Below are 27339 nucleotides of genomic sequence, written 5' to 3'. Positions count from 1 at the left end.
GGTTTAATGACTAAAATAAGCATGGCCTCCAAAGAGATGTTTATTTCATTGGCTAAAGGAATACATGGAATGTAACTTTAACCCCTTTTGAGCCAGATTTCTAGTTACTGAAACTATGCTTATATGGCCTCTGGAGTGAGCCCAGGGACACTGTTGAAAGATGCCTACACGCTCCAGGTGTGCTTGATCCCATAGCCCCAGCCAGGGAGATGGCTGAGATGCCTGCCCCTTGACTGTCTGGAGAGCCCAAGCACTGCGCTGAAGTGCATGTTGAGTGTTGCTCAGACACTCATCCAAGTCTTTCTTTGTTGCCTAACATGTGGGCTTGGTTGCACGTGGAGTGGAGGCAAGTGGCTGATACTTATCTTTCAGTGGCACTTGGGCTTGCTTTGGAGGCTGCCTAGGCACTGGGAGCAGGTTTCAGCAGGAGAGAGCTATTTGACCAGTGTGTAGAGCTTTTAGCTTAATCCTACTAGGCATGTCATAATTGTATGCACTGAACTTAAGCCTGAAGAAACACTGAATCAGCGCTCCAGAATTAGACCTACAATAAATAAGTGTCCACTATATTTTAGTATAATTCTGACACTAGCCAGTCATTCACAATATTAAACAAAATGCTTCATGTCCATTGATAGAATCTGCATAAAAATGTCAAATTCATGCCATGGAGTAGGGTGGAGGGAAGGGTGGCCAATAAATTGTTTATGGGTGATTTTAAAAGCTTGGACCAGTGAATTCACAACCACAGTTTGAAAGATCTTAAGATTCTTTGCAAGTTAAAACTAAATATGTAGGGATACGGAAACCCTAGGCATTTACATTTGACTAGGTAAAAAGGGTGTGAAAATCACACCAGGTAAAAAGGGTTTTTACATGCATGTAAGAAACCATGTGCTGTGTATGCTAAGGCAGACCATGTACAGCTTCCATTAAAGAACTGGTACTGCAATCACTAATAGAGATTTTGTTTTCATTAGGCTTTCTTTCATTAATTGCTTGTAGTTTTAGGCTAGCTGTATCAGAGGTGTTTGATTTTTCATTGTCTGTAAAGTATATTGGAAGACTGGGGCTAGCAAATCTGCTGCATTTCAAATTATTGCCCTTCTCATGAGCACTTTCAATATGCTGAAATGAGGTTTCTTTCATTAAAATTTGAGATGGATCTGGGCTTCAGTTTAGATTTTGAGCAAAATTTCTTCATGATCTGGAAGTTTCGGATCCAGTGTTCTTGGGATCAGTATCTTAGAACTTTTGTGCCCTCTGATTTCTCCTTTGGGGCTTGTTCAGTGTTTGCAGTATCTTCCCTCCTATTTCTGTTGCTATTACTAAATTTCTTCAAAGCCAAAGAGATGTATTTTTCTGCTTCCCAAGACTGATCTACCAGTCTTGTCACCTTCTTTGCATCCTTTCTTTCTCAGAGCAGATTTAGGTGACAGGATGCATCTATACGTTCATTAATATGCTTTTGGTAATGCTCATTAAATTTAGTACCTCCATTGTGAGGTACTAGAAAAAGGTGCATTGACCTATTTTAATGTGTATTAGCAAAAGAGCATGGTTTTTGTGATATTTTAATGTGCATTAAAATAAGCTACTATGCATTAAAGCACACATGTAGACATGCCCACAGTGGTAAATATCTCTACTAGTACTGTAAACGTTGCTAACTTTTGTAGAGCTATATAGTCCTAGAACAGCGGTGAGGGGATTTCAGCTACTTTCCGGCACTGACAGAAGTTTGAAAAGGAACATTGCTTTAGTAAAAAATTCATTAGTGAAGTGGGCTGATGAATGGGGGAGGGGCAGCTGCATTTGGATTGTGTTTGATGTTGGGAAGCTACAGTATGTGTCAAATGCCATTTCTTCAGCAATGAAAAGAACAAAGTTATGTACACAGAACACCCCACAGGTGTGTAGCTGTGTACAGGCACGTACCAGGCCATTTTTCATTAGCACACTACCACTTTCACATTTTTCTGTGGCAGAAACAAATATCGCAGGGAGGCCCCTATTGAGCAAGAAACAGACAGCATAGTCAAATGTAAGGTACACAGCCTTGAGGCTTACTTTTTTTTTTTTTTTTAATAAATATCATCACTTTGAGGTTTTGCTAGGTAACTTTTTCAGCTTCCTTTTTTGCTTTGAGTTTATGACCAGGTTTTCTTTATTATCTTGCCCCAACTTATTCAAGAGTTATTCCACCACACATACTACTAAACTTCCAGACCATGCAACCATTTCCTAGTTAGCAGTGTGTTGAAAACACAAGAGGGTTTTATGGTCTTCTGATTAAAGAAACTGCAGTGCTTTTGGTTCTCTTCATTTAAAACATACAAAAGTAAGAAAAGTCCGTTCTGTTCTATATTAGGGCATATATTTCTAGTCCTTATTCATTTCAAGTTAACAATATCATTAACATTTCCCAACCCTCACATTTTCCCTGACAGCTGCAGGATGCTATCCTTGTATACATATTGGTAATAATAATAAAATCAGATTTTTGTTGCAATCAATATTGGGTGTCTTTACTGTATCATCGCAAACTTAGAAAGGTGGGAAATTTAAAACGTGCCATCATAATGGGTATCTTGCATCTCATTCTTTGGTGATTTTCTTTATTAAAACTTCTGCCCATTTGTATTCTTACAGGACTGGACGCAGGATGAAGCAGTCCTAGAGGAGCTGACTCAAAAAGTAGCTCAGGAACACAGAGCTCATTGGTAAGCTCCAAAATATTAAGGTACAGACCTTTTTTTTCCTGCTTACCCGCCAGTGGTAAGGTAGCCTAGGTACATAAAAGTCTTCTGCTGTTTTCACTTAGGTTCTTACTGAGTTTGTTACAAAAAGGTTAATCTGACTTTCACACAGTTTGTAAATGTCAGTGGCCCTGGAACACACACTGCATATATTTAAAATGCACGCAGCAGAAGAGCCTGTCATTTATTTCAGTATGATGCAAATGAAAGCAATTCCAGTGGATGCTTATCAGGCTGACTTTGAGTCTCTTTTCTACAGAAAAGATCTATTAGGATCCAATGGTTCTGAATTATACCTGTGAAAATTAGACTATGCCCCAAGACAAATATCCTTTCTGCATAAGCAAGCTTGAACACTTGGGTAACAGTAGTGTGACCTTGGGAGGTCAGTGAAAATGCTGTACTTTGTGGAGAGCACTACTCTTCTGAGTGTGCTAAAGCCTATTTCTATATCTGGAAATTACTTGAAATATTAACTTGGAAATCTGCAGCTAAACCCTTTGGACACCCCCTTCCTCAGTGTATATATAAACAGGGCAAACTGCATCCTGCTTTCTAGTAAACTAATTCCACCACAGTGGGTGGAGTTCCTCTGTACATCCCCCACAACTTACTCTTACACTTTCCTACCTATAAATCCTGGCAGAGAGGAATGAAAATATGTTCTTAGAGTTGAGACCAGATGGAGAATCCCAGACCTGTAACTGGAGTGTGCACACACAGACACACACCTATGCACACACTTCTCTCTCTTCTGTGCCCAGCATCAGCATTGGATTGGGCAGAGGATCTGTCCCAATATTTAAAAAGTCTCTTACATTTTGGTGCCTCCATTTTTGAGTGACCAATAGCAATATTTGTGGCCTTGTTTTCCTGAGTGCCCTTAACTTCAACTAACTTTCATAACTCATTGAAAATATAAAGCATCCCAATTTAGTGGGGGACTTTAAGTATTGCCAAAGCGCAGAAGAAAGATACCTCTGTCAGAGGTATAGGTATGATCAATCTGGAATCAACGTAAGGATCTACAGTTTTAAGTTTGCTCCCGTGTTCCATGGCTGTTAGGTGACATGTCTGCTGTGAGACCTTCCAGTGCTACCTATGGTAACAAAACTCAAAACAGAGGTTAACAAGGAGAGCAAATTATGATGTTACCCTTAGTGTATTACATGCTCAGTATGATGGCTTGCAGGCCAGCAAAGACTGGGGACCACTAACCTATACCCATTTCTCAGTCATGTCAACTCCTGACCTGGTGGCTGGTTACTGAATAGCAACCTTCTCCAGCATCCTCAGCGTACTGAATGCCTTCTCCAGCATCCTCCCCATTATCCTAGAGTTAGGCATAGTCCTTCCTCATTTTTTTTATTAGAAGTCTTTCATGATTCCTGACAGTGGGTTTATCTACACATACATTAATGTGCCATTAGTACTGCACAATATGTTTAGTACCTCTAATATGAGGCACTAACTAAATGCACAGTAGTGGGCTACTATAGCATAGTAGGGCTGTGCGAAATTTCGCTGGCGGTTTTGTTTCAGTACTGTTTTGACTCATTTCGAGCTTGAAACAGTAAAATCAAAATGAAACAGAGAGCTTCAAAACAGCCTTGAAACAAAACAAGGCAAGTCTAAAAGTTTCAAAGCTCAAGCTGGGCTTGCCTGCAAGGAAACAGAAACTAAAGTAAGGAGAAGGGGTGGGGGGGAAGGAGCGTGCTCATTACTGACTGTGTAGCTGGCCAGTGACTGTTATCCTTTCCTGAGGTCCCATCCAATCCCAGTGCTCTGGGGGAGGGATGGAAAAACTGCATAAAAGGCAGCATTGTTTGAACTGCCCTGCTTTCTGCCTTGGTGTCAGCTGAGTGAGGGTGCGCCTTAATACTCATACAGTGTCACCCACCCATGTCTCAAGTTCTGCCTGTTAGCAGCTAGGGGTGCAGGACCCTAGAGCCCAGACTCCCCCTGCACCTACCTCCTTGACACCTGGCAGGCTTCATGGCCACAGCAGGGCCTAGCTGGCCTGCAGTTTTCACCCCCCATGCCCCAAGACAGACACAGTCCCACAAGCACTATGTCACGGGTTTTGCCTGTCAGCAGCCAGAGGTGCAGGGCCCCAGAACTCGGGACCCCTGCACCTATCTACTTGAAACTTGGCAGGCTTCGTGGCATCAGCAGGGGCTAGCATGCCTGCAGTTTTGAGCCCACTGTGGCTTAACGCATACCCATGACATGAGTTTTTTGCTTTCAAGACTTTGAGGTGCAGTTTCCCTGACACCCTGCACCTATCTCCTTGGATCTTGGCAGGCTTTATGCCCTCAGAAAGGGCTACCATTCCTGCAAGTTTCATCCACATCAGGCCAGAAATGACAAAAGTTATAGGCTGTTTCAAGCTTCCCTATTACAGCCTATGGACAAAACATCGAAACAGCAAAACTGTTTCAACTGAACAAAACGGAACAGCAGTTTCAAATTGAAACAAAATTTGAAATGAAACACTGTTCCGTTGAAACATCGAAACACAAGTCAAAACACAGTGGTGCTGTTTTGCACAGCCCTGTTGTGTGGTAGCAACAGCACACATTCTTTTCATAACGCTTAATGCGCAGTAAACTAATTCTGCTGCTCATTATTAGCGCAATAGCACAGTTTTTGCTGTGACCTACTAATGCACAGTAGGATTAGTCTGTTGTGCATTGTCTTGTGTAGATGTGCCCAGCTTGAAGAAATATATTTCTCACGTTAGACTAGGGTTGCTTCAACCCAGAGAGGAGTCATGAAACGTCAGGCATGAAGTATGGAAATAGTGGAAATCATTATTACTTTCTAGAATGAAGAAAATCTTTCTCTTCCCTCATACACATTTTCTTTGCTCTTACTTTAACAGTGAATGTAAAGGAGTCATCAAAACTTTTGACATTGATTGATGGGTCCCCAATCTGAAAAGCTTGAGAAATTGCACTTTTTAAATACTTAAGTAGCTCTCTGTCACATTGGTTATCCAGTTGCTTCTCTCTAGATTGACTGTGCTGTCTGCCTCCCACTAGAGGCAGGATAGATAATGCACTAAATTATCATCATGTTGACCAGTGATGATCTGTTGATTTTTACTATATGTTTTTTGTCAGCATCTCAGAGGTATCTTCTACAGAGGATTGTGGATTTGACATTTTCCGGTTGCCTTCTTAATTTGACTTGTAATGCTGAACAATTTTTTCCCATTTCTGTGCTTTAATTGTAGTGGCATACCAGCAGCAGATGCTGAACTTATGTACATAAAGGAGGTAGAACGTCTTGATGGTTTTGGACTGGAAAGTTTCCCTGTGAAGGTATAGTGTTGTTATTTATATAGCTTTCCTCCCCTCCAAATCAGGTAACAGAGAGCTCTCTGAGATGTATATAACTCACATAAATAAAAATCACACCTATTGATCCAAGAGACAAAGGAACCCTGTAGTATCCCAGAAGATTCAGAATGGAAGTAGTTTGTAGTGGTTAGAACGGGCATTCCTGGGTTAGAACATCCTACATTTGTTTACTGCCCAGCCCCTTCACTGCTCTCTTACCCATGTTCAAAATGAATCTGAAATGGTGCTAAATAAAAAAAAAGGTAGCACTTTTCATCCATTTTACACCAAGGGACGTTATTGCTTCAGGTGCAAGGCAATCACAATTCGAGCAACCCAATTATATCCCAGCATTGCCATTGGCTTGGTGGGTAGGTGACCTTTGGCATTTCTCTCTACTTCCCCAGTTGTAAAATGGCATAAAAACACTTACTGACTTCACAGGAGACTTGTGAGATTTTATTAGCAAAGATAGGATATTTAGATATATATTTTTATGATTGCACCAGGTGCTGTAAACCAGAAGCAGAGTAATGACTTGGCCAACAATTGCTTTTTCAGCTTTTTTAATGGATTTTTTTCCATTTTATGCCGCAATACTTGAATTTTTAATCAGTTTTCTGTATCTTAATGACCCAGGTGGCCAAGTGAAAGCTGGTCAGGATTGAACAGCACATGTTACCATGATTGGCTAAAGTGCTGAAAAACTGAAGAAAACTCTTGCCTCGCTCCAAAATTTCAACTCATTATTCTTTCTATTTTTGGGGGTGACCTGATAACCAGGCCCCCTTTTAACCAAACTTCTTAAGAAAAGGCCATTGTTTTGGTTCAGGTAGTGTTGATCATAAAATAGAAAAGAACCTTTTAGATAGCCAAAAGGGACAGGACAAACAAGCTGCCTGACTGCATTCTGGATCTTGTGAGTACATCCACTGAAGTTAATAGTTTCTGCACTGGAAGGCAGGAATTATGTGGTTGTCTGATGTCAGATCTTTGTGCAGCTGAAAGAAATCAAAGGTTTTGCTTTGGGATTAATTCACATTAAAACTCTGTGCTGTGGCAAATTGTTTCCTTAAAGTTTTTCATTCTGCTGGACTGTTGTTGGTTGCTATGAAGTTAAGCACTGACAGTATGTGCTACGCAAAACACACAAAAAAAAAATCATGCCTACCCTGAAGAGCTAGCAGATTAAATTTGTGGACAAAAACAAATGTACTGGATACCCAAGGGACTTTTCTTTCAGAGGCAAGCACAAAAGCTGATTCACTGTCCATGAAAAAAACAAAAACACAAAAAAATCCCCTCCTCCTACCCCATTCCTCATCTCTCCACTTATTACAGCTGTTTTGGTGACTAAGCAGAAAACCTCCAAGCCACAGCAGACTTTGAGTATAATTTGAAGAATCTTGGTTTATACAGTATTGGAAATGAGTGTGTGGGTAGGACTTGAAAAATGTACAAGATGCTTGCTTGCCAGAGACCTAACCCTTACTAGTTAGAAACAGAAATATATGTATGTGTGGCACCAGGCCAGTGAATGCTAGGGCAAAATCCAGACCTCCTCTGCGTCTTCTGGGAGGCCCACCTACATATTGTGAAAACGGGCAGAGGGCAAGGATTTCTGACATGGGCTAGGGACAGAAATTACATGTAAACTGGTATAAATGATCAAAAACCGGTTCTAACCTGTAACACAACAGAAGTTCAGTCCAGTATACATAAACCGCGTTTCAAAATGGCCAAAACCAGTTAAAGATAAACCTGGATGTAGTATCAGACTTAACTGATTTAGGTTAAATTGGTCTGTTCTGGATCCCCTTCAGATTCAAGTTAACTCACAGTTCCCCAGCATCCCAGGATGCCTTGCACCTTCCCCTGCAAACCCCACTTCAGAGGGTGGGCGGGCTAGCCTTGGCCCAAGCTGTTTATTCCAGCCGAGCAAGGAGGTGTGCTGTAGTGCCCCCTGGCTTCTGCCCTGCATCACTGCAGGCATCTGGCTGCGTTTCTGGAATCAAAAGTGCATGTGTGTTCACTTGCTTGTCACTTCGATCTATGCAGTTTAGACTGACTTGGGAAAATTTAAATGATTCATCCTTGGGCTTTTTGACTCTCTGTATTTAGCCATGATGTCCCTCAACACCTACAGGATATTACTAAGGTCTTAGCGTTAGGCCACTGAACCTGAGATTTTGCAGCTTCTGCAAGGTGAAAGGGAAATGGAACTCTCTTTTACAGTATGGTGAATAATGGATGTTTTTTCAGTTCAGTGGCTGGGGGAAAAATAGTCAAAAAGTAGCGGGGGAAGTATATTTTGGTGATCAGCCCAAAAGTTCTTGTACAAGACAAAATGAAATTTTTTTTGCTTGTTTGTTTTTTTTTAATGTAGGGTTACTTTTAAATCAAAGCGTCACTTCCAAACAAAGAGTCAGTTTCATTTAGAAGATGTCAGAATGAAAAATATTGTCGTTTCCTAAATGAAGCACTAAGTTTTGAAAAATGTTGTTGTGAAATATTTAGACTTCTTCAAAATATCTCTTCCTATCATTTGGAAGAAACTGTTTGCCAAATTCATCCTGATTTCACAAATAACATGGGTCCCTCCAGAATCGTATCTTCAAAAAATTTACTATTCACTAAACCATCCCCCCCACCCCCCCCCCACACACGCAAACACTTTTCGTTTGGTATGTTTTCAGAGGTGGAGGGTAGATCTCCCTTTACATGCAGAAATATACCCTTAGCCCTTGATGAAAAAGTCTTAAGTTACCGCTTTCAATTTAATCTGTTGTGGGGTGAGAGAACACATGCTAATGTATGTTTTGGAGAAGTTGACATGGAAGAGCACACCACCTTCCACCTCACAGTAAGTCAGTCTTGCCCCTTTTTATGAATATGAGCTATAGATTCTGCAGGAATTTAGTGGTTTAGATGTTAATCCTCATGAGGCTTTCTACTTGGTGCTGAACAATAATCGGAGGCGCAAAGTGACTGTGTAAAGTTGGACAAGTAGAAATGTTGTATGTCAAAGAATTGAATTTGTAACATGAGAATCTTTTCAAATAAACTATGATCCACTGCCTATTGTAAAAGTAATTCTTGATAATCGTTAAATGGTGTTTTCCATTTGAAAAGCATTGTACAGTAGTCTCGGGATACAGGTAAGTATCATCTCCTTTGTACAGAAGAGTACATTGAGGCAAAGCCAAATATCATTGTATATTATTTTTTCCCATCATGAGAAGCCATGTACTTTGTTATTTATACCTGTGAATAATGGATTGCACCCACAAATCAGATATTTAACATCTAAGCTGCATAAATTGTCCCGTTTTTAAAAATGGAGGCCCATTTATGGCTAGATGAAAATGTGGCCACAAAGGTCAAGTGAATGTGTCAAAACCTTATCGTATGGACTAGCAGATGTTTCTGATTTTTTCTAGAGTTCTCCTAGAACAGGGGTTGTTAGTCTATGGCCCACACGCTGAATTCAGCCCACAGAGCCATTAGATTTGGACTTTGGAGCTGGGGGCTTCAGCAGCAGTGACTTTATCTGGCGGAGAAGGTGGCAGCAGATGGATCTTAGGGCCAGCTTATCTTGGACCTGAGCTGGGTCATTTCGGCCAACCGTCAAAAAGCATTGCTGACTGCTGTCCTAGGGCATGCTTTGCCGTTCCATTCAGTAATCCTTTTAGCCATGTTGTTTTGTGTTCATGATACTTATTTTGAATTATTTTTCAAATATCTTATATGTGAGAAACAACAGCTGTATGTGCTTTTTAGTTTTTTGGTTAAACTACAAAAAACTACCTGTGAACTCTTATGTGCTGTTTGCATGATAGATTTTTGACTTTGTAATTGGGTTCTTCATGTGAAATGACTTTTCTGTGTTTAACTGAATGTTCATGTTGATTTTATGCAGGATAATCATGGAAATGACATACATTTTGGTATTTTCTTCATGGGAATTTTCATAAGAAATAGAATTGGAAGGCCAATCACATACAGGTAAACTTATTTCTGTATTTTAAAATGAATCCCATTTCATGTACTGTGTTGTATTTCCCCCCCCCCCCCTTTTTACAAAAGTAACTAGTTCTGTACATAAGGAGTACTCGGTGAATAATGATTTTCAGGATTGGCTCATTGCCCATAAGGGTCAGTGTGTTCAAGGATAGCCTGGGTTGTCTGTGAAAGTTTAATGGACAGAGACAAGGCCATATACTTTTAAGACTTCAGTGACACTCTTCCATTTGCCGTTGCAGTAGAAGTTTGCTGAAGTGATTTTCTTATATCGCAAAGTATATTTTGAGACTGGAGGGCCATTGGATGCTCAGTACAGAGGAAAATTTGATCACTTTATTCAAGTATCATGTTATGAGTAAAGAGGCTCATTTAAGCTCATAATTTTGAAAATCTTGGCCACTGCCTTTTATTTGTGTGAACTGAACTGTTCATATTTGAAGGTGTCTGGCAGGAACTAGATTGGAGTGAACTCCTTTTACATTGTCCATTGAACAGGCCTAGATCGTAAAAAAATATATATATCGCTCTGAGATCAGAATATTTCATAGTTAGCTCATTATAGATTGTTTGTAAGCAATGCCATTGGTTTGTGAGAATTTGTAGAGATCTTATAATGAAACAGATATTTTAAATAAGCCTGACTATAGGTTGCACATGAAGCCTCTTTTACACCTCAACATTTTCTTATTTCTTTCCCCTTCATTTAAGAGCTTATTTTATCTTTTTTTTTTTTCCCTAGCACTGTCAAGAATCTGATCCTGGTCTGTCTGTGTTTTTTTGTATTTTTGATTGTGTAGTTACCTAAAGAAATCAAAGTATATTTATTTTAAATGGTACGATTCTCAAGATCTCTTCAACTTTTCAGTTCCAGAAGTGTAACATTTCATGGGAGGTGGGAGAGGAATGGTGTAGGTGTCCTCCGAGAACTGTAGCATCCTTGTTTTGTTCTGTTTGCAGCAAGCATTCCACTGCATGTCACGACAGGATGTATCACGTGCATTTTTTTTCAAAAGAGCAAATCCTTTCCATCTCACCAGATTGCATGTTGCAGACACAAATGGTGCAATCAGTTTTTAAAAAGATCAACATTTTCTTCTTGGGCAGTGTGAATACCTAGAGGAGAAAAGTTAAAATTGGAAAAATAAAAGACAGATGTGAACTTGGTATCTATAGCTTAAAAACACTGCATTAAAACCTGTCAGGTAAGACTCAGCAGAAGACTGACTATTCTTTCAGTCTAGGGAAATTGCAAATGAGACTTTTTGTAAGGGAGAGAAGGTGAGAGAACTCTGTTTCCTTTCCAGCTAGGTAGTCAAACTATAATTAAACTGTGATCAAATGGAATTCAGCTTAGAAATGAGTATTCATATATTTCCAAAAAAGTCTTTTACTATAACCCTTCAAATTTCCATTATTTGAGAAGAAATATTTTACCTAAAATCTGGAATGGCTTTAATCATGGGATCTGATTGGTTGGTTGGGTGTTTTTGGTTTTGTTTGGTTTGGTTTGGATTTTTTTTCCTGACAGTTTCTTTGTCAAAACAGCTTGTGAACTTTCCCAACATAAAAGACTGCACATTAACTATGATATTCTTAACTTGTCTGTGAAATGTTTGAATGTATGCATTGGCAAACTCAGCAACACCTTTTCTCCTGCAGGTGGAATGATATTGGGAATATAGCACATAACAAGTCTACAATTGTTCTGGAGTTGATCAACAAAGAAGAAAACGTGCTCTTTCATACAGTAAGAAAAAGACAAAATATCAGTAGGAGAGCTTTTTAGCACTGAAGAAAGAATGAACTTGAAATCACATTGTTTGAAGGGGGCTGTCTCCTCACTCACCTGTATTGGGAGAGTAGTGAATGCAAATTCAGCCTGTCATCTGCTCACCCGCTAACACATTCACTTCACCCATATTCAGAGGGTGACATCAATCAGATTTTACTTTTAGGTCTCTCTAATAGCTTCCAGACTGCCTAAACTGTTTTGTTGGGAAAGCACAGTTGAACATTGCATTGCCTTGTGAATAAGATGTGTTCCCACACCACACATCATGCTGGCAGAGCTGCAGCACTCTAAACATCAATAGTCTGCTTGCACACTGCAGAGCTCTGGGAGAGGTGGTGCAATGCTGATCTGCACCTCTCTGAGACCCCGTGTCTCCACACAGCTCCCTCCTCTCCTGCAAACCTCCCCACTGTCACCTCTCCTCCCACATTCCCCCAGCATAGGTCAGTATGTAAATTGTTTAACATAGCTCTTATGTTGTTGCTTTTTCACTCTGACTTAGTAATGAGGTAGGAGCATGTTGACATCATTCACTCAAATCACTTATTCCTTTATACACTGCTCTATGCTATCCTTTCACAGTATCTAATGAAGTGAACTTGAGTTCACAAAAACATGTGCTCTCTATATATCTTATTTAGTTAATCTATAAGGTACATATCCACCCTGCTTTCAGCATGTAGGCGTGCGTGGGTAACTCCAGTGTTTCACTCTGGAGGGCAATAATGTGTTCTTGACAGCTGATTTTGTGTGTGACATCCCTCATCGGACATTCTTGCTATTGCATTTTTAAAGTGTTTTCTTTATTGCTGAAACCATTTTGTTGTAACAGTAGCAAACTGAATAATTAGGTGGCTTCTCCAATTTTTCTTGTGTTTCAAAGGATGACATTGAAAATGCCAAATATATTTCACGGCTGTTTGCTGCAAGACATAAGTTTTACAAACAGAATAAAATCTGCACAGAGTGAGTACTCATGCTAAACAATTTTCTGTTTTGATACACTGCATTAAAAGTGCTCTGATTTTTGGCTTGTCTGTCTTTTAAGTAGTTCCAGTTTATACCTTTCTCTTTCTTTTTTAAATCAAATATATGAAAAAAATTCACTCCTGTGTAGTCTGAAGCCTGTGCATCACTTAAGTCCAACTTGAGTCCTATTTTGTGTACTTACTGATGTAAAGTTCTTGAGTTAGCCCTCACTCCTAAGGGTGAATTTCATGCTAAATGAGAGGAATGCATAAAGTATTAGTTGAGACATAGGGATAAAAACCAGTTTATAAGCTGCAAATATTGCCCTGCTACAGTGGAGAGCTGTGCATTTAGGCTGCTTACAGATGTGAAAAAAACCCAAGCAAATCAGCACTTTAAGCTCGATGCACCCCTGCACCAAGCACAGTGCCTGTCCAGAAGAGGCATTGCGTTAGTTTGGCCCAGTTCACCCAACGTCTGTATAGATCACACACTTCAGCAGGGATTTTTGGCACTTATCTAATAGCTGACTGAATTAGCTTCAGATAAAAGCACCAAAAAGCCCCATTGAAGCACATGATCTATACAGACACTGGCAAGCTGGGTCCAACTAACACACTTCCTTTTCTGGTAAAGCGCTGTTTTGCTTCTTTTTTTCCCTATGACTGTCAGCCGCCTTAGCATTTCAGCCATTTTCAGAATAGGCAGGGCTGTGTAGCAGGGACGGGGAGAGAGAGAATTCCTGTAAAACATCCAACACCTTGATTAGTTGACTGTAAATCTGTGAAGAAGCCCCCATCCTATCACTGCTCCACTTCCACAGTTGGACATCCCATCTGTTGTAGTGGGCATTGCCATCTGTTGGAAAATGAGGCCAAAATAATTGAAGGCAGGACTGAAGTGTATATGGCTGATGTAAAATATTATAAACTTACTTTACTGAGCCACAAGAGGGGTGGTAGAGGAGAGCTCTGTATGTTAACGGTGTCTCTTTCCCCTTCTTCTCCCCCCCCCCACCTCCCCCAAAGAAAATCATTTAGCTGATCAGATTGCATGTCTTGAATCTGGGGGAGAGATGAATGTCCAACAGATACGTTTCTCAGCAGGATGCATGTTGCCCTATCACAGCCTAGTACTGTGGATTTATTTTTGTCACGAAGAGCAAGAGCAAGTTCAAAGGGAATCTTCTGGTTCTCTCCCCTGGAAAAACATGCTGTGATGGCTAAAAGGTCAAAAAACTACTGGCCTAAAGCAGACCCTGAGGAGGAGAACATTTCTGCTTTGAAACTATATACCAGGGTCACCAAAAGGGATGCTCCTGTTACAGTAAAGGCTGTTTAATTTCAGACCACATAAGCAACGTCTTTTGATCATAGGGTTTTTCTGTTTGTGTTTTTATTTCTTGATCTCTCAGTGTTGAGCCTTAGGTACTCAAATGCTGTGAGTCTGGTATTGACAGAGACATTGCATGCAACGCTCTAAAAATATTTGTATTGTTCTGCCCTCAGGGGAAATGGAGCCTCTGAGGGAAATAAACAGAGTCAAAATCTATTAACCAAGTAAATGAGTCTTGTCCATGTAGGAGTCTCCTCTGTTGCCAGCATCTGCACTGGGGTTAGCAGCCTATTCCTGCATGTGTTTTCTGATTGAATAATTTTCCCAACCTTTGTGTGAAAAGGACTCTGTTGTTGTTTGTATCTCCTCTGTGTGCATTTCCTCTAATTGCACATAACATCATTCACCAGATCAGAAACTGTAAGAGGAGCAATTCCACCTTTCCTCTCTACACGTAAGCATGACTATTTCTGCTTCTTCTGTGTTTTCTTTTTCCCTCTCCTTTCTTTATTCCCACTGCATCTGCCTATTCCTGACATTGTATCTGGCTCTGCTAGCAGTAACCAGTTAGCTGCTCTTTTTCTTCCTGATCTGTGTGCATTGCCTTTTAGTGATGGTTTTTCTGTTCACCAGTCATCTTGAGATTGTGCCTGTGTGATATGTTCCCTTTTTACCCCTCAAGAAACTTGATGTTTTTTCACATTTGATTTTTATTCTTAAGGCAGAGTTGATTTTCGTTCCGTTGTTTCCAAGTTGGCCAAATAGGATAATAGACAGCATGTGTATTTTTGTACTTCTAGAAGAAGCTGAATGATCTCAGTCTATTTCAGTTTTGTTTTTGTTTTTTTGTTTTTTTACATCGGTAACGAATGATATTTTACCACATCTTAGTCTCTTGTTTTCCCTACCCAGTCTTGAATCAGAATGTAAACTTTGTGCTAAGCTCAGTTCCTGGAACGTCTCTCTCCACTTCTCCCCACAGACAATCAAGTTCTCCTCCTCCCATCAGACGGCGGCCCACCTGGAGTAGGTCATCCTTGGTATGTATTATGATGGGATATTAAATAAATATGCTGATATCACTGCTACCGGGATGGGGCATTCTCTAAACTCCGAATAAAAACATCAGCTGACTAAGCAACTGCATACTTGCAATTTGTTCCTACCATATCTGTCTCTGTGTTTCAGCAGAATCTGTGCTACTTATTCTGTTCCTTCAAAAAGGCATTTCTAGATCTTTGTAGTTCCATGATAGCAGAAGTTGTATCCTATTATTCTTTCCAAATTCTTCCTATAGCTACTGTGTTCTGACAAGTAACTGTTACAAGCTATAGACCAGCCCTGTTACCTCTCCAGAGGGGGTGAATATTTTTGTCAGCAGTTTTTCTCTCTGAAGTAACTTGCCCTCCAGAATATTTCTGTGTGCCTTTTACAACAGTTTTGTGTCACACCAAATGACTATTTTGTCTCATACGGTAGCATGGTGATAAATCAATAGATGTCCACTGGAAATGAAGCAGCACCTGGTGTGCGGGTGGCTGTAGCGTATTTCCATCGTGTTCCAGCAGAATCGCCAGTGACACTGACTTAGATGGCACCAGATCTTTGAGAGAGAGAAACATCCAAGAGGCCAGGAGTTGCCTCATTCCTATCGAGGAGTTCATCGTTCTGCCTGACTTCTCAAAAGAGCACGATTTTCAAATAACAGAAGTCTTTGCCTGCTTGCAGACGAATTGCATAATAACATGTGTATTACAGTTTATTCCTGGTAGCTCCTGATAATACAATACATTCCTTGCAGAAGGTGCCTCCTTTTTGGTAGAAATTTTAAATTTAGCTGATTCCATTTGCTTAGGTTCCTTCAATTTTTGTCAGTCTAAGCCCTGATATTCAGGCTGCTAGTAGAAGCAGCCAGAGAAGAGTGATGCTATTCTGAGAGAGCGCTCTTCCTTTTTTAATATCCTCAACTGTAATTGGGTGCGGCCTCTTTGCCTCGGTTCTTGCTTTACCTTTCCCCTTCCTTTCTGCATTCAAGGAAGTATATGTCCAATCACGATCCCTTTTACTTCTATTCCATTTCACCCATTTCCATAGAAAATGGAGATGTAAGCCTTCTCCTTCCTTCTTCTGTAATAAATTGACATTGTGATACTTTCTGTGTGTACAGAGGTAAGCTCTGTCCCTTTCTCCCTGGAAGCCATAGTCTTAGTGTTTCTCTTTCCTTGACGCAGACCATGTGAGAGGTGCATCCATGTAGTTGCGTGTGCCTACTTGAAAAGCAAGGGCACCTTTCCTCTCTTAATATGTGCCCACATGCTTTCAAACCTTTTCAACCCAGTCACACAAGAAAAGAAAAAATAGTGGGTGTGATTAAAGTGCCATCTTTTGTGTGAAGTGCCAGAATACAACAAACCTGTGGTAATGACAATCACTGCCAATGATTCCTACCATATCACAGATGGTCACTGCAATATTTATCATTGATGGGTTGACTGCAGAAATTCTTCATTCTGGACACGTTCACTTGTCTCCTAAACCATGGCGTGGTCTTCTTACCTTTACCTTCGTTCCTTGCCTCCTTTTTGTGGTTTTGTGCCTTTACCTGCTTTTGTCACAGTTTAGGTTCTAAACTAAACTCTTTAACGGTGAAGAGTCTGAATAAAATATTTCAAAAGAAGGTTTGCAACATACCATTTTCAAAAAAGCCTTGAGCATTATTGAACCTGTGTTCCACTGACTTTAAATAAGAGCAAGGTTCCTTGGTGGCTACATCACTTTTGGGCTCCAGAACCACTTAGGTACTTTTGAAAATGTCATTTTTTCTCTAACATAGCTCAAAGCACCATTTTGTGGAAGGATGTAGAAAAATTCTTTTTGCGTTTCACCTGCAAAGACTGTGGCAAAGCTCCATTTTGCTGAGGTTATTCATGCTTCTCTTTCTTTTTTTAAAATCTTTTTATTCCAGCCAAGACAGCACCCATTTATACTGCCTCCTATGCATGTCCAATGTGGAGAACATTACACTGAAACACACAATTCACAAGGTATCTAGAGCTTATGTGTTTCCTTCTAAGAATCTATAGCTCAGTGTGCAAGCTCATCAGATCTTGATTTCTAATGTCATCCCTATCAAATGATAGTTAGTCTTGAGGGAAAAAAATGCAGCTTCATAGTTAAGATTGCAGAAGGGTTAGGTTTAAAAGAGAAACTTTCAAAAGTCTCCAAATTCTTGGATGGGTTTTTGAGATAAAGTGAATATTGTCAAGTTTGCCAAGGAATTGCTAGAGTCATTAGTCAACAGCGATTCATAATTCATATGTTAGCAGGAGATGTTACTGCATGACTCATGCCTCAGCCATTGGCGCCTGAATTTAACATTTTAGTTTTGTTAATACTTTTATGTGCAGGTACAAAATAAACAAGAAGGAAGTGAGCTATGAGGAATGTAGCATGTGTATGCTTTGATTCCCTGAGCTATGATATAGAATAAGGTACCACAGTCAAGGTCCAAAAGGGTTGGAGATGTTTGTGTCTGTGCACTGCACCTAACAAATGTTATCCAAGGAAATTCTATAGTTGAAGCCTAAGATTTAGGAAATTAGAGAAGGGCAAGAGACGGAGGAAACTTTGCAGAAAATATTATATGCCCTTGAAGAAAATGCACTGGTTGGGTCATTATGTTTGATCATCATGTTCAAGTCACATATTCCGCTAACATGCTTCTGCTAACATATGCCTCCATTGTTGTTATTGACTAGTGCCTTGAGCTGTAGCTTTAGAAGAGGCAAATGTTATTTCCACACTCTCCCTTCCACACTCCCACTCTGCCAGAAAAGTTGACTGAAAGGTTTTATCAGGTCACTTTGACTAGAGCTGGGGATAGAGCCCAGATCTGTATTGAGATTGACTCAGAACTCACTTTTTAACTACATGAACTTTAAAATGAATTTGCCAAACTATATTTATCTGCATACCATGAGAGACACAAATGAAGTGCTCTAGTCTGCCTTAATCATCAGTAGTAAATACATGATGGAATTTCAATATTCTGACTGTCAAGAACTACTTTTAAAGATGGAGCTGGCTAAGTTTAGGAAAGAAATTATATAACCCACTTTACAACGATAGCAGAGGACTGGAGTCAGTGCCCCAAGAAGTTATTTCCATGCCAGTGTCCTATGAGGCAGAGGCTGTAAAAAAAAAATGAACTGAGATTTTGAAGAATGGGGTCCTGTCCTGATTTTAATCACAGACTACTTGTGTGATGTTGAATAAGTCATCTTAAAACAGATTTCTAGAAAAGACCATTTTTCTGAGTTCTGTGGAAATTTCAGAAGGAGGATTGGCTTGTGGTCTCAACTGCAACTCAAAGCCTGACACTTCTTCCAGCCTCTGCTATAAACTCTCTGTCAGACCTAGGCTTAATCTTTCCATTTCTCCAGCTCAAAGTTCCAATTTCTAGGCTATTTTGATTTCCCAGGGGCATCACTGCTTAAAACGACTTGCTTAAAATCCCAGAGGCAATGTGACTGCTTTTGATGTTGAGTAACATGCCGTCGCCCCACAGGAACCTCACCATCACCACCTGGATGAGTAGAAAAGGACAGTGACTAGCAACAAAAGGGAATATATGAAACAAGGGTGGCAAACTTGGGGCATATACACCCCAAATATGGCAAATGACTAATTTGTGGTACACCTGCCAAAAAGGTTGGCCCCCACTGGCTTAGAAAGTCTGTTGGCCTGAGGATTACTGCTATATCTCTAGAGAGCAAATGTAAATTCTGCTGAACTGCAGCATGAGTGGGTGGTATAGGAAGTATCCTACATCCTTGTCCTCTACTTCTAGAACTCCACTCAAAACTTAGGTGTAATTTGGATCCAGGAGTAGGTTCAGCAGTTTATACAAATAGGGCTCAATATCATAATTCCCCAAATTCTGGGAGAACTTGGATCTGTAGGATTTTTTTGGTCCTATTTTTGTGACTTGGGGACTAAGACCAAATGTACTTTGCAGCTGTAAACAAAACCTCCTCTTAATCTTTGGGTCAGATTATACCAGTTCTGGCAGTTTGATATTGGAAGGATTTAGAGGATCGTGGCATTGACTGTGTCCTTGTTTATTAAATTGTCCTTGCCTCTTTCTCCTCTGCACACAGACAGCATTTTCCATGGGAATGAAGAAACATTCTACTGTAGATCTCAGACCAGCTTGGATAGGTGTCCAATGGACTTCAGCTACTTAAATGGTAATGGGCCCAATGGCAGCGTATGCAGTGCCCACAGCATGAACTCCCTCAACCATTCACAGAACTTTGTTCAGGCTTCTCCAATGTCCTCCAATCTCAGCATCCCAGGGAGTGACATCATGAGACCAGATTATATTCCCAGTCACAGACATAGTGCAATCATAGTGCCTTCCTACAGGCCAACTCCAGACTATGAAACAGTCATGAGGCAGATGAAGAGAGGGGTTATTCACATGGACAGCCAAAGTCAATCTCTGAGGAACCTCAATATTGGAAACACTCATGCTTACAACCAATCAGAAGACCTGGTGTACAGCCAACCTGAGATTCGGGAAAGACATCCCTATACAGTTACTTATGGACCCCAGGCTGGTTATAACAAACCTGTTGCCCCCTCTGACCAAATGAACCCTAACACTGTGCAGAATAAGACAGCAGCCAGTGCCATATCCCATACAGTTAGCACGCCAGAGCTGGCAAACATGCAGCTGCAGAGCAATCAGAGTTATAGCACTGCTCATATGTTAAAAAACCATCTGTACAGGCCTCCACCTCCATATCCACGTCCACGTCCTGCCACTAGCACACCTGACCTAGCAAGCCACCGCCACAAGTACGTCAGTGGCAGTAGCCCTGATTTGGTTACTCGGAAGGTCCAGCTTTCCGTGAAGACATTCCAAGAGGATAGTTTGCCAGTTGTTCATCAGTCTCTCCAGGAGGTCAGTGAGCCCCTCATGGCAGTCAAACATCCTGCAGCTGTCAATAAGCGCCATAGTTTGGAGGTCATCAGCAATATGGTGCGTGGAATAGAAGCTATGGCATTAAAGACTTTGAATGCCCCTCTGCCACGTAGAAACACCTTGCGAGAGCAGGTGCAGCCAGAAGAGTCAGTGCAGATGGGACACGAGGTTCAGCAGCTCCCTCACTACCATCATAAGAAAACCTTCTCAGATGCCACAATGTTGATACACAGTAGTGAAAGTGAAGAGGAAGAAGAAGCAACAGAATCTGTCTCTCAGATAGCAGCACTCCATGAACAGTTGCAAGCTGCCTTGGCTAGAATACCAAATAAACCTCCTCCAGAGTATCCTGGGCCAAGGAAAAGTGTTAGCAATGGAGCCCTTAGACCAGACCAAGTAAATATTTCTGCAGCAGTAGCCAGGGCAAGGGCTATGAGACCAGGACCTTCTAAAGCCATTAGTGTATCTCGGACTGATCAAATGACAATAAATGGGTCTCCCCTGGGACCCTCTATCTCAGAACCCGACCTCACAAGTGTAAAGGAAAGGGTCAAGAAAGAACCAGTGAAGGAAAGACCTGTGTCTGAAATGTTTTCTATTGAGGACAGCATTATAGAAAGAGAGATGATGATGAGGGTAAGTACCTTCCTCTAATGCAGAGGCTTTGAACCAAATAATGGATTATTTTCCGTACCAAATTAGATAACAGAAGACCGTCAGACCTACAAACAACAAGGAACGTAAAGCAGATTCATGCAGACAAAAAAGTTGATGGTAATTGGATGTACTTAAAATTAAGAATAACTTAAAATGAAGCCTTGTTTGTGCAGTCATTTAGCAGTTTTTGCCATTTTGGAGAATAGTGAATGAGAACTTATTTAAATGATACAGGTGGAGAATTCTGATTCAGTAGCCTTTTCAAACCAAGTTTGAAGGGATATAAAGTCAAGTATATGTGGTATGTAGTATAATGGAGAGTCTAACAATGGTTAAACAGTTAATGTCTTAATGTTACTCTTTTCTACAGAATTGTGGCATGAACCTAGTCTACAACTGTACTTAATACGGCTGTGTAAATTTATGACAACTAAATGTGGGTTGTAGTAAAACTTGAATAGCTGATTTTCTAAATTAGGAACTTGACACTAAAGGAGCAGCTCTACTAAGTTGAAGGGGTAGAAATGCTATGTTTTTTAACACATACAGTGTAGGTCTTGGAATCCTTAAACACATTTTTCTAGAACAACAGAGGGTATGTGCCTGCCTTCTGCCGCACACCACAAAAGTTTTCAGATAAATGTAACATCAAACAAGTCAGCGAATGAATTATGGCACATACCTGGCACGCCTAGTGTTTAAAGAGATTAAGCTGATATCAGTGCAGTGCTACACCTTGACTGGCTCTGACGTATTATTTTCTTTCAACAGCTTAATTTAGACACCCTGCATTACAGAGATGCCTTTTTGCAGAAATTATATATTGAGGGTATTTCTTCTGCTCGTGTTAGCAATACATGTCTACTAATCTTTAATTTACTAAACAGACAAATAAAATGTCTGTTCTCTGAACCTAAATGATCAGCAGGGAAGGTTTGAAAATATAAAGAGATCTAGGTTCCAGTACTGCAGTGGCTTACATATGTGCTTAACTTTAGAAACTGTGAATAGTCCTACTCAAGTGAAGGAAAGTTATTTGTATATGTAATTCTTTTTTCAGGATCAGAGCCTTAAAACAGATGACACACTGAATTTCGTTCTATTAATGAAATGAGCAAGTGCTCCAGAGGACGTATAAACAATTTTGACTAATTTCTCACTAAACCTAATATCAGCAAAACAGATGAGAAATTACTGAAGATCTATGTTTAGAATAAAATGCTGCTCTGTCTTCAAGGGTATTTTCAAACTTGTTTGGAAAGTTGCTATTTTGTTGCTGATGATTTTTGCATTTGAAGTTTTGGTAGCAAAAACAAAAGTACCTGTTCATCTGTTATTCAACAGGTATTGGCCCTCTCTAATTTCTGCATTTGTATTAGCAGAACTCAAAGGAAACTCTCTTGTGTGTATTGAAAACCGCCTCACTCTGAATCATGTTGTTCTTATTTTCCATCATGATCTTGCGATTGCCCCAAAACTCTATCTTGGAGGTTGCAGTAACGCTGATCTAAGCCTTTGTGATAAGAAAGATGCTCCTGGTTGCAAAACATAATGTCACACACACACACACACTGTAGTGATAAAGCCTGTTCAGTGTAGAGTGTCCCAGAATATGTTGAGCAGAACTGTAGGACAGGAGCTTAAATGGTTCAGAAGTGTTTGTCAAGGCAGAGAAGTGTTGGGCTACTAGGTTTGTAAGTAGAAATGTAGTTTGAAAATCTCAGTTCTTAATAATTGTTCAGCATTAGATAAACTTTGTTCACCCTCTAAATGTATTATTTCCTGATACATTTTGGGGTGGAGAGAAGAAAGGAGGGGGATAGTCTTTACCTAACCTAAAATGATGTTCAGAATGGTTTTTAGCTTAAATCAGGAGTTGCATAACATTTTAACCTCTTTCACTACAGATCTCAAAATTGTGCTAGCTAAAAATGAGTGAGTTTTCCATGCCTGAGGCCGTAACTGCAAGGTGGACTATTTTAATTTTGTGATATTACATTTTGTTTCAGATATCAAATTTCTATGAAGCATTTGCCATAATAGCAAAACAAACAAACAGGGCAAAAATACCAGATCTTTAGCTTTCTATAAATCTAGTAAAATCCTAGCTTGCTGCTTTTCCAGTTTCACCAGCAACATGATTTTCTTGTAACACAGTCCTATTGTAGAACCTGATGGCAATGGAAAAGTTTACAAACTGATGCTTGCCAGAAACAAGCCATTCACTGTATCTCTGAAGGGAGTGGGGTTAAGTAATGCTTTCACAGTAGGAGAGCCTAAACCAAATGCAGCTGTTAACTGGACTTGATTTGTGCATGGTTTTACCCTGAAATAAGGTAGAAAGATTAAATAGAGGGAATGGAGCAAAATATTTCCCCCCTCTTCACCTTTCTGAAGTAGTGCAGTCTACCTCCTTGATGTCTCCACTCCCACTAACATGAGGCTGCTGCTGAATGAAATTAGAGGTTTACCTTGTTTGCCAAGCTTCATTTTAATGTTCAATATGAAAATGAAATAAAGCAAAATCTGTATCTGGATGACATTACTTTTCTTTTTGGAAGCCTCACATGGTAGCGTCAAATGTAGACATTAAACACTGGACAGTCATCACCCACAGTAGTTAAACTCTGTGTATCCCATTCAAAGTATTCAGCAAACACCATAGCAAAGACTGATACTGCAGAGAAGCAAGCAGCCAGTATTTTTCAAGATGTCCACTGCAGGAGTTTGAAGTTAATATCCTTTCTTTTAAAACCAGCTCCAGCATGGTCCAGGTATGTTGGCTAGGTTTTGGCATCACAGTGTGCGGTGGCCTGCCATGAGCTTCACATTAACAGAGAGATGCATGAGATTTCTTTTTGCAAGTCCTTTGATGGCAAGTAAACTATATTATACTTTTAGATTTTCTTTAACGTGAATTAAAATTCTACACTCATGTAGGAGCAGGCCCTTGAGGAATAATAGGAAGAATAGAAGTTGTATTTAAATTGACTATGCTAATGGTGATCATCTGCATTCCTTGGCCAGAGAGTTGCAGATTTTGAAGATTAAAAAAACCCAAAAACATTCCAGCATTTTACTGGCATTATAAATAATCACAGAGAGATGAAAACATGTCTTTTCTTGCCAAAAGAATCTAGAGAAGCAGAAGATGGCAGGCCTGGAGGCCCAGAAGAGGCCCCTGTTGTTGGCAGCGCTGAATGGACTCTCAGTTGCTAGAGTTCCAGTGCCTGAGGATAGCCAGGATGAAGTAACCAAGGTGCCAATGGACGAGAGGGTAAGATTGAGTTTTGTGAAATATTGTTCGTTCCTTTTGTTTCCAGTGGTACACATTTCTGAATCTGGATTTAAAAATCGAATCTATTACTCATAGATCGACACATGTTAAAACATTTTGTGGAGGAGCCATTAATTGTCTTTGAGTGGACAGGACAAACACTAGGGTGTTTGATCACTGCTGGATCAAAAAGCTCTGAATGCCCTGAACAGCCATATGAGAGGCAAGAATTTTTTAGGGTGGTATCTTTTACTGGACCAACTACGTAGTTGGGATAGAGTTAGACAAGCTTCGAATGCAAGATGTTTTTGCATAGTTGGTACAAAAAGGGATACCACCCTAAACAATCCTTGCCTTGCATAAGTTTTGGACCCTTACAACTACAACATCAGTGTTATACTACCTAACCATTCATGGTACTGGAAGTTGAGAATACTCAGCACCTTACACAATCAAGCCTTAAAATTAATATTCTGCCCATCTTTTTTGCCAGGGATCTTTCCACATCAGTCACTGTTAGTTGTAAGAAAAAGTCTGGAATTGATGCATGAATTGGATGGTCCTTAATCACTGCTCAAGAGTCAAAGAACTCTTTCTCTTAGTTCTCTGTGTAGGTGCATGCCCATATATGCATGTTACCTCAGGTTTTTTTAAAAAGATCTGCTGTTACTGACATATATTCCTGTTTTGTACATTTAACTTTATACCCAATGTCAGGTGTGTATGCAAATGAGAAAGCTTGTACCTTATTTGTATGTATATGAGGCTTTGCACATGGACAGAAGTTGGATGTGTACAAATTTAGGCCATATCTTGAAAAAGTAATCCAAGCTGTTTTATAATAGGGTAGGGGTGCTCAACATCTGGCCTGTGGACCAAATCTGGGCCACGGTGGCATGTCATCCAATCCATGCAGCTCCCACAGGTCCAGAAATTTGGCAGTAAGGGAGTGATGGCAACGCTCCCCTACTGCCAAAGTTCCTGACCTGTAGAGAGCCCTGGGCCCTGCCTTGCATGCCAGACAGATCACCTGATCCCAGCACTCAGAGCCAGGCAGAAGTAGCACTGGGTCTCAGGGCCCAGTTCCACCACACAGGAACAATGCCAGGCGCCAGGCCTAATTCCAATTCAGGGGGCCAGGAGTGCTTGGCACTGAGCCCCCAGGGCCCAATCCTGGTACATGAAGACAGGAAAGGCTGATGCAAGGCCCCAGGGCCCAATCCCAGTGCACGGGGACAAGTTAGGGCAATGCTGACCCCCAAGGGCTCAATCGCTGGGCAGGAGGGGCAGTGCTGAGCTCCAGGGTCTGATACGAGTACACTGGGCTTGATCCAGCTAGCTTTATCTTGCACCAAAATCAATAGAAAAGTTAAAAATAAATAAAAAAACATACTGGAAACAAAATTCTTGGCTGGTTACCTCAATGGAATTAAGTGAAGTTGTATATCCTCTAGCGGCATAACATTGTATAGTAAACCATATGATTTGAGCCACAGTAGAGCATTTTAGATTCTTTACATTTCAGCAGGTGCAGCTACACAAGTTGTTTACTGCAAAGCTAGCTAGCTCCACAGTAATCTACATGTGTGCCCTTATTAGGGCGCAGGAAACTAATCAACTCCGCAGCAGAGTAGTACTTCTAAATATCTGGGATAGAGTTAGATAAACTTCTGCTGCAGGATTTTTTCATGCGCAGCAGTGCGTGTATAGATGCTGAACCACCTGGTTGGGGCACAAAGGTGTTTCAGTGCGGAAGTTGCGTGCCAGCTAGCCCTGTGCTAAAGCACCCTTGTGTCCCAGCCAGCCCCTCTGCAGAACACTGGGCCCGGGCTGGCAGACTGACCTCCAGGGCCCCTCACCAGCTGGCTCAGTGTGTTGCAGTCCAGTCCCATGTGTAAATGGTGTGCCTCGGAGCTTCCCGGGAGCAACAAACTCTGGCACAGTAAGCTCTGGAGTTTATTGCTGCACATTAATGGCATATGTGGATGCACCCACCGTGTAGAGAATCAGCAGTACAAATGCTTTCACAAATTTTCTATCAAAAAGTTTGTTGAATGTGGTTTCTTTTGTGCTGCTAAATCACAGTGCAAAATCTTGAAAAGGAAGTTGGAAGAAGGAATGGTCTTCACAGAATATGAACAGATTCCAAAGAAAAAGGCAGATGGGACCTTCACCACCGCAGCCTTGCCTGAAAATGCTGAGCGCAACCGAATCAGGGAAGTTGTTCCTTATGAGGAGAACCGAGTGGAACTGGTACCAACCAAAGAAAATAATACAGGTTACATCAATGCTTCACACATAAAGGTAAAAGCTTATCCAGCATTGTATAGAATAGAGGATACCATAAGGAAATGTGTGTGGTTATTGTGTGCACAATCAATGTTTTCTGACATTCTAGGACTTAAAAAAGGATTTGCTTACCTTTCCTTAGGTGTCTTAATAAAAATAGGCATGCTATTTTACCTTTGACATGATATCACTATATTGCATCTTTACTTTCCAGACTGAGGTCACACTGATGAGCTCGTTTACGTCTTGCGTTTGTTACATTTTGGTGGATCTAGAAATAATTTTGCAGAAATACCACCTTCTGTGCAATGCTGTGTGAGCTTGCTTCTGATGGCTTTTGTTAATTAAGTTGAGGAGGGTACTCAACTTGTTTTTAAATACAACTAACATGTAGGGGTAAGCACAGTTCAGTTTCTACCACTCTGAACTTGCAAGAGCAACTGAATCAAAGGAAACGTTTATCTTAGGAGAAAAGTGTAGGCCAGGCTTCCCTTTAGAGACTCTTTAACTAGAAACCTGCCAGAGATGGGAGAGAGACTTATACAGTGCATCCTCTGGTTTATGTGGTCCTATGCCCAGCCGTGCCATTTTGGTACTACATGGCCCAGTTCTGTATCCCCAAGTAGAATGGCCATCTGCTGTTGTTACGCTTTGTGCTGTCTCATGTAACCTGGACTGTGGTTTTGCTGGCACACACCCACTGGTAGCATGTAAATGATGTAGCCCCAAAAGCCGTTATCCAACTTTTATTATTTTACTGCAAAATTTGATAAAACTTGGTGTTTCATAGATTTCATAGACATTAGGGCTGGAAGGGACCTCGGGAGATCGAGTCCAGCCCCCTGCCCAAAGGGCAGGAAGTCAGCTGGGGTCATAGGATCCCAGCAAGATAAGCATCCAATTTA

At 40.7% G+C, this 27339-nt stretch overlaps 1 protein-coding gene across 1 annotated transcript in view; it reads left to right on the top strand.

Annotated features, from left to right (window-relative positions):
- PTPN14 (protein tyrosine phosphatase, non-receptor type 14) overlaps positions 1-27339 on the top strand; it is a 170589-nt gene that overhangs the window by 122970 nt on the left and 20280 nt on the right. The window contains exons 6-15 of the mRNA XM_019549464.1: positions 2653-2723; positions 5998-6085; positions 10023-10108; positions 11786-11873; positions 12802-12884; positions 15205-15262; positions 17188-17266; positions 19382-20847; positions 24002-24145; positions 26231-26449. Of these exons, the coding sequence (XP_019405009.1) occupies positions 2653-2723; positions 5998-6085; positions 10023-10108; positions 11786-11873; positions 12802-12884; positions 15205-15262; positions 17188-17266; positions 19382-20847; positions 24002-24145; positions 26231-26449 (2382 nt within the window). The remainder of the gene's footprint in view (positions 1-2652; positions 2724-5997; positions 6086-10022; positions 10109-11785; positions 11874-12801; positions 12885-15204; positions 15263-17187; positions 17267-19381; positions 20848-24001; positions 24146-26230; positions 26450-27339) is intronic.

The sequence above is a fragment of the Crocodylus porosus genome, unplaced genomic scaffold, assembly GCF_001723895.1.
Source record: "Crocodylus porosus isolate Cpor-Errol unplaced genomic scaffold, CroPor_comp1, whole genome shotgun sequence".
In the NCBI taxonomy this organism is placed as follows: Eukaryota; Metazoa; Chordata; order Crocodylia; family Crocodylidae; genus Crocodylus; species Crocodylus porosus.
This window is presented reverse-complemented; position numbering and strand designations above follow the sequence as displayed.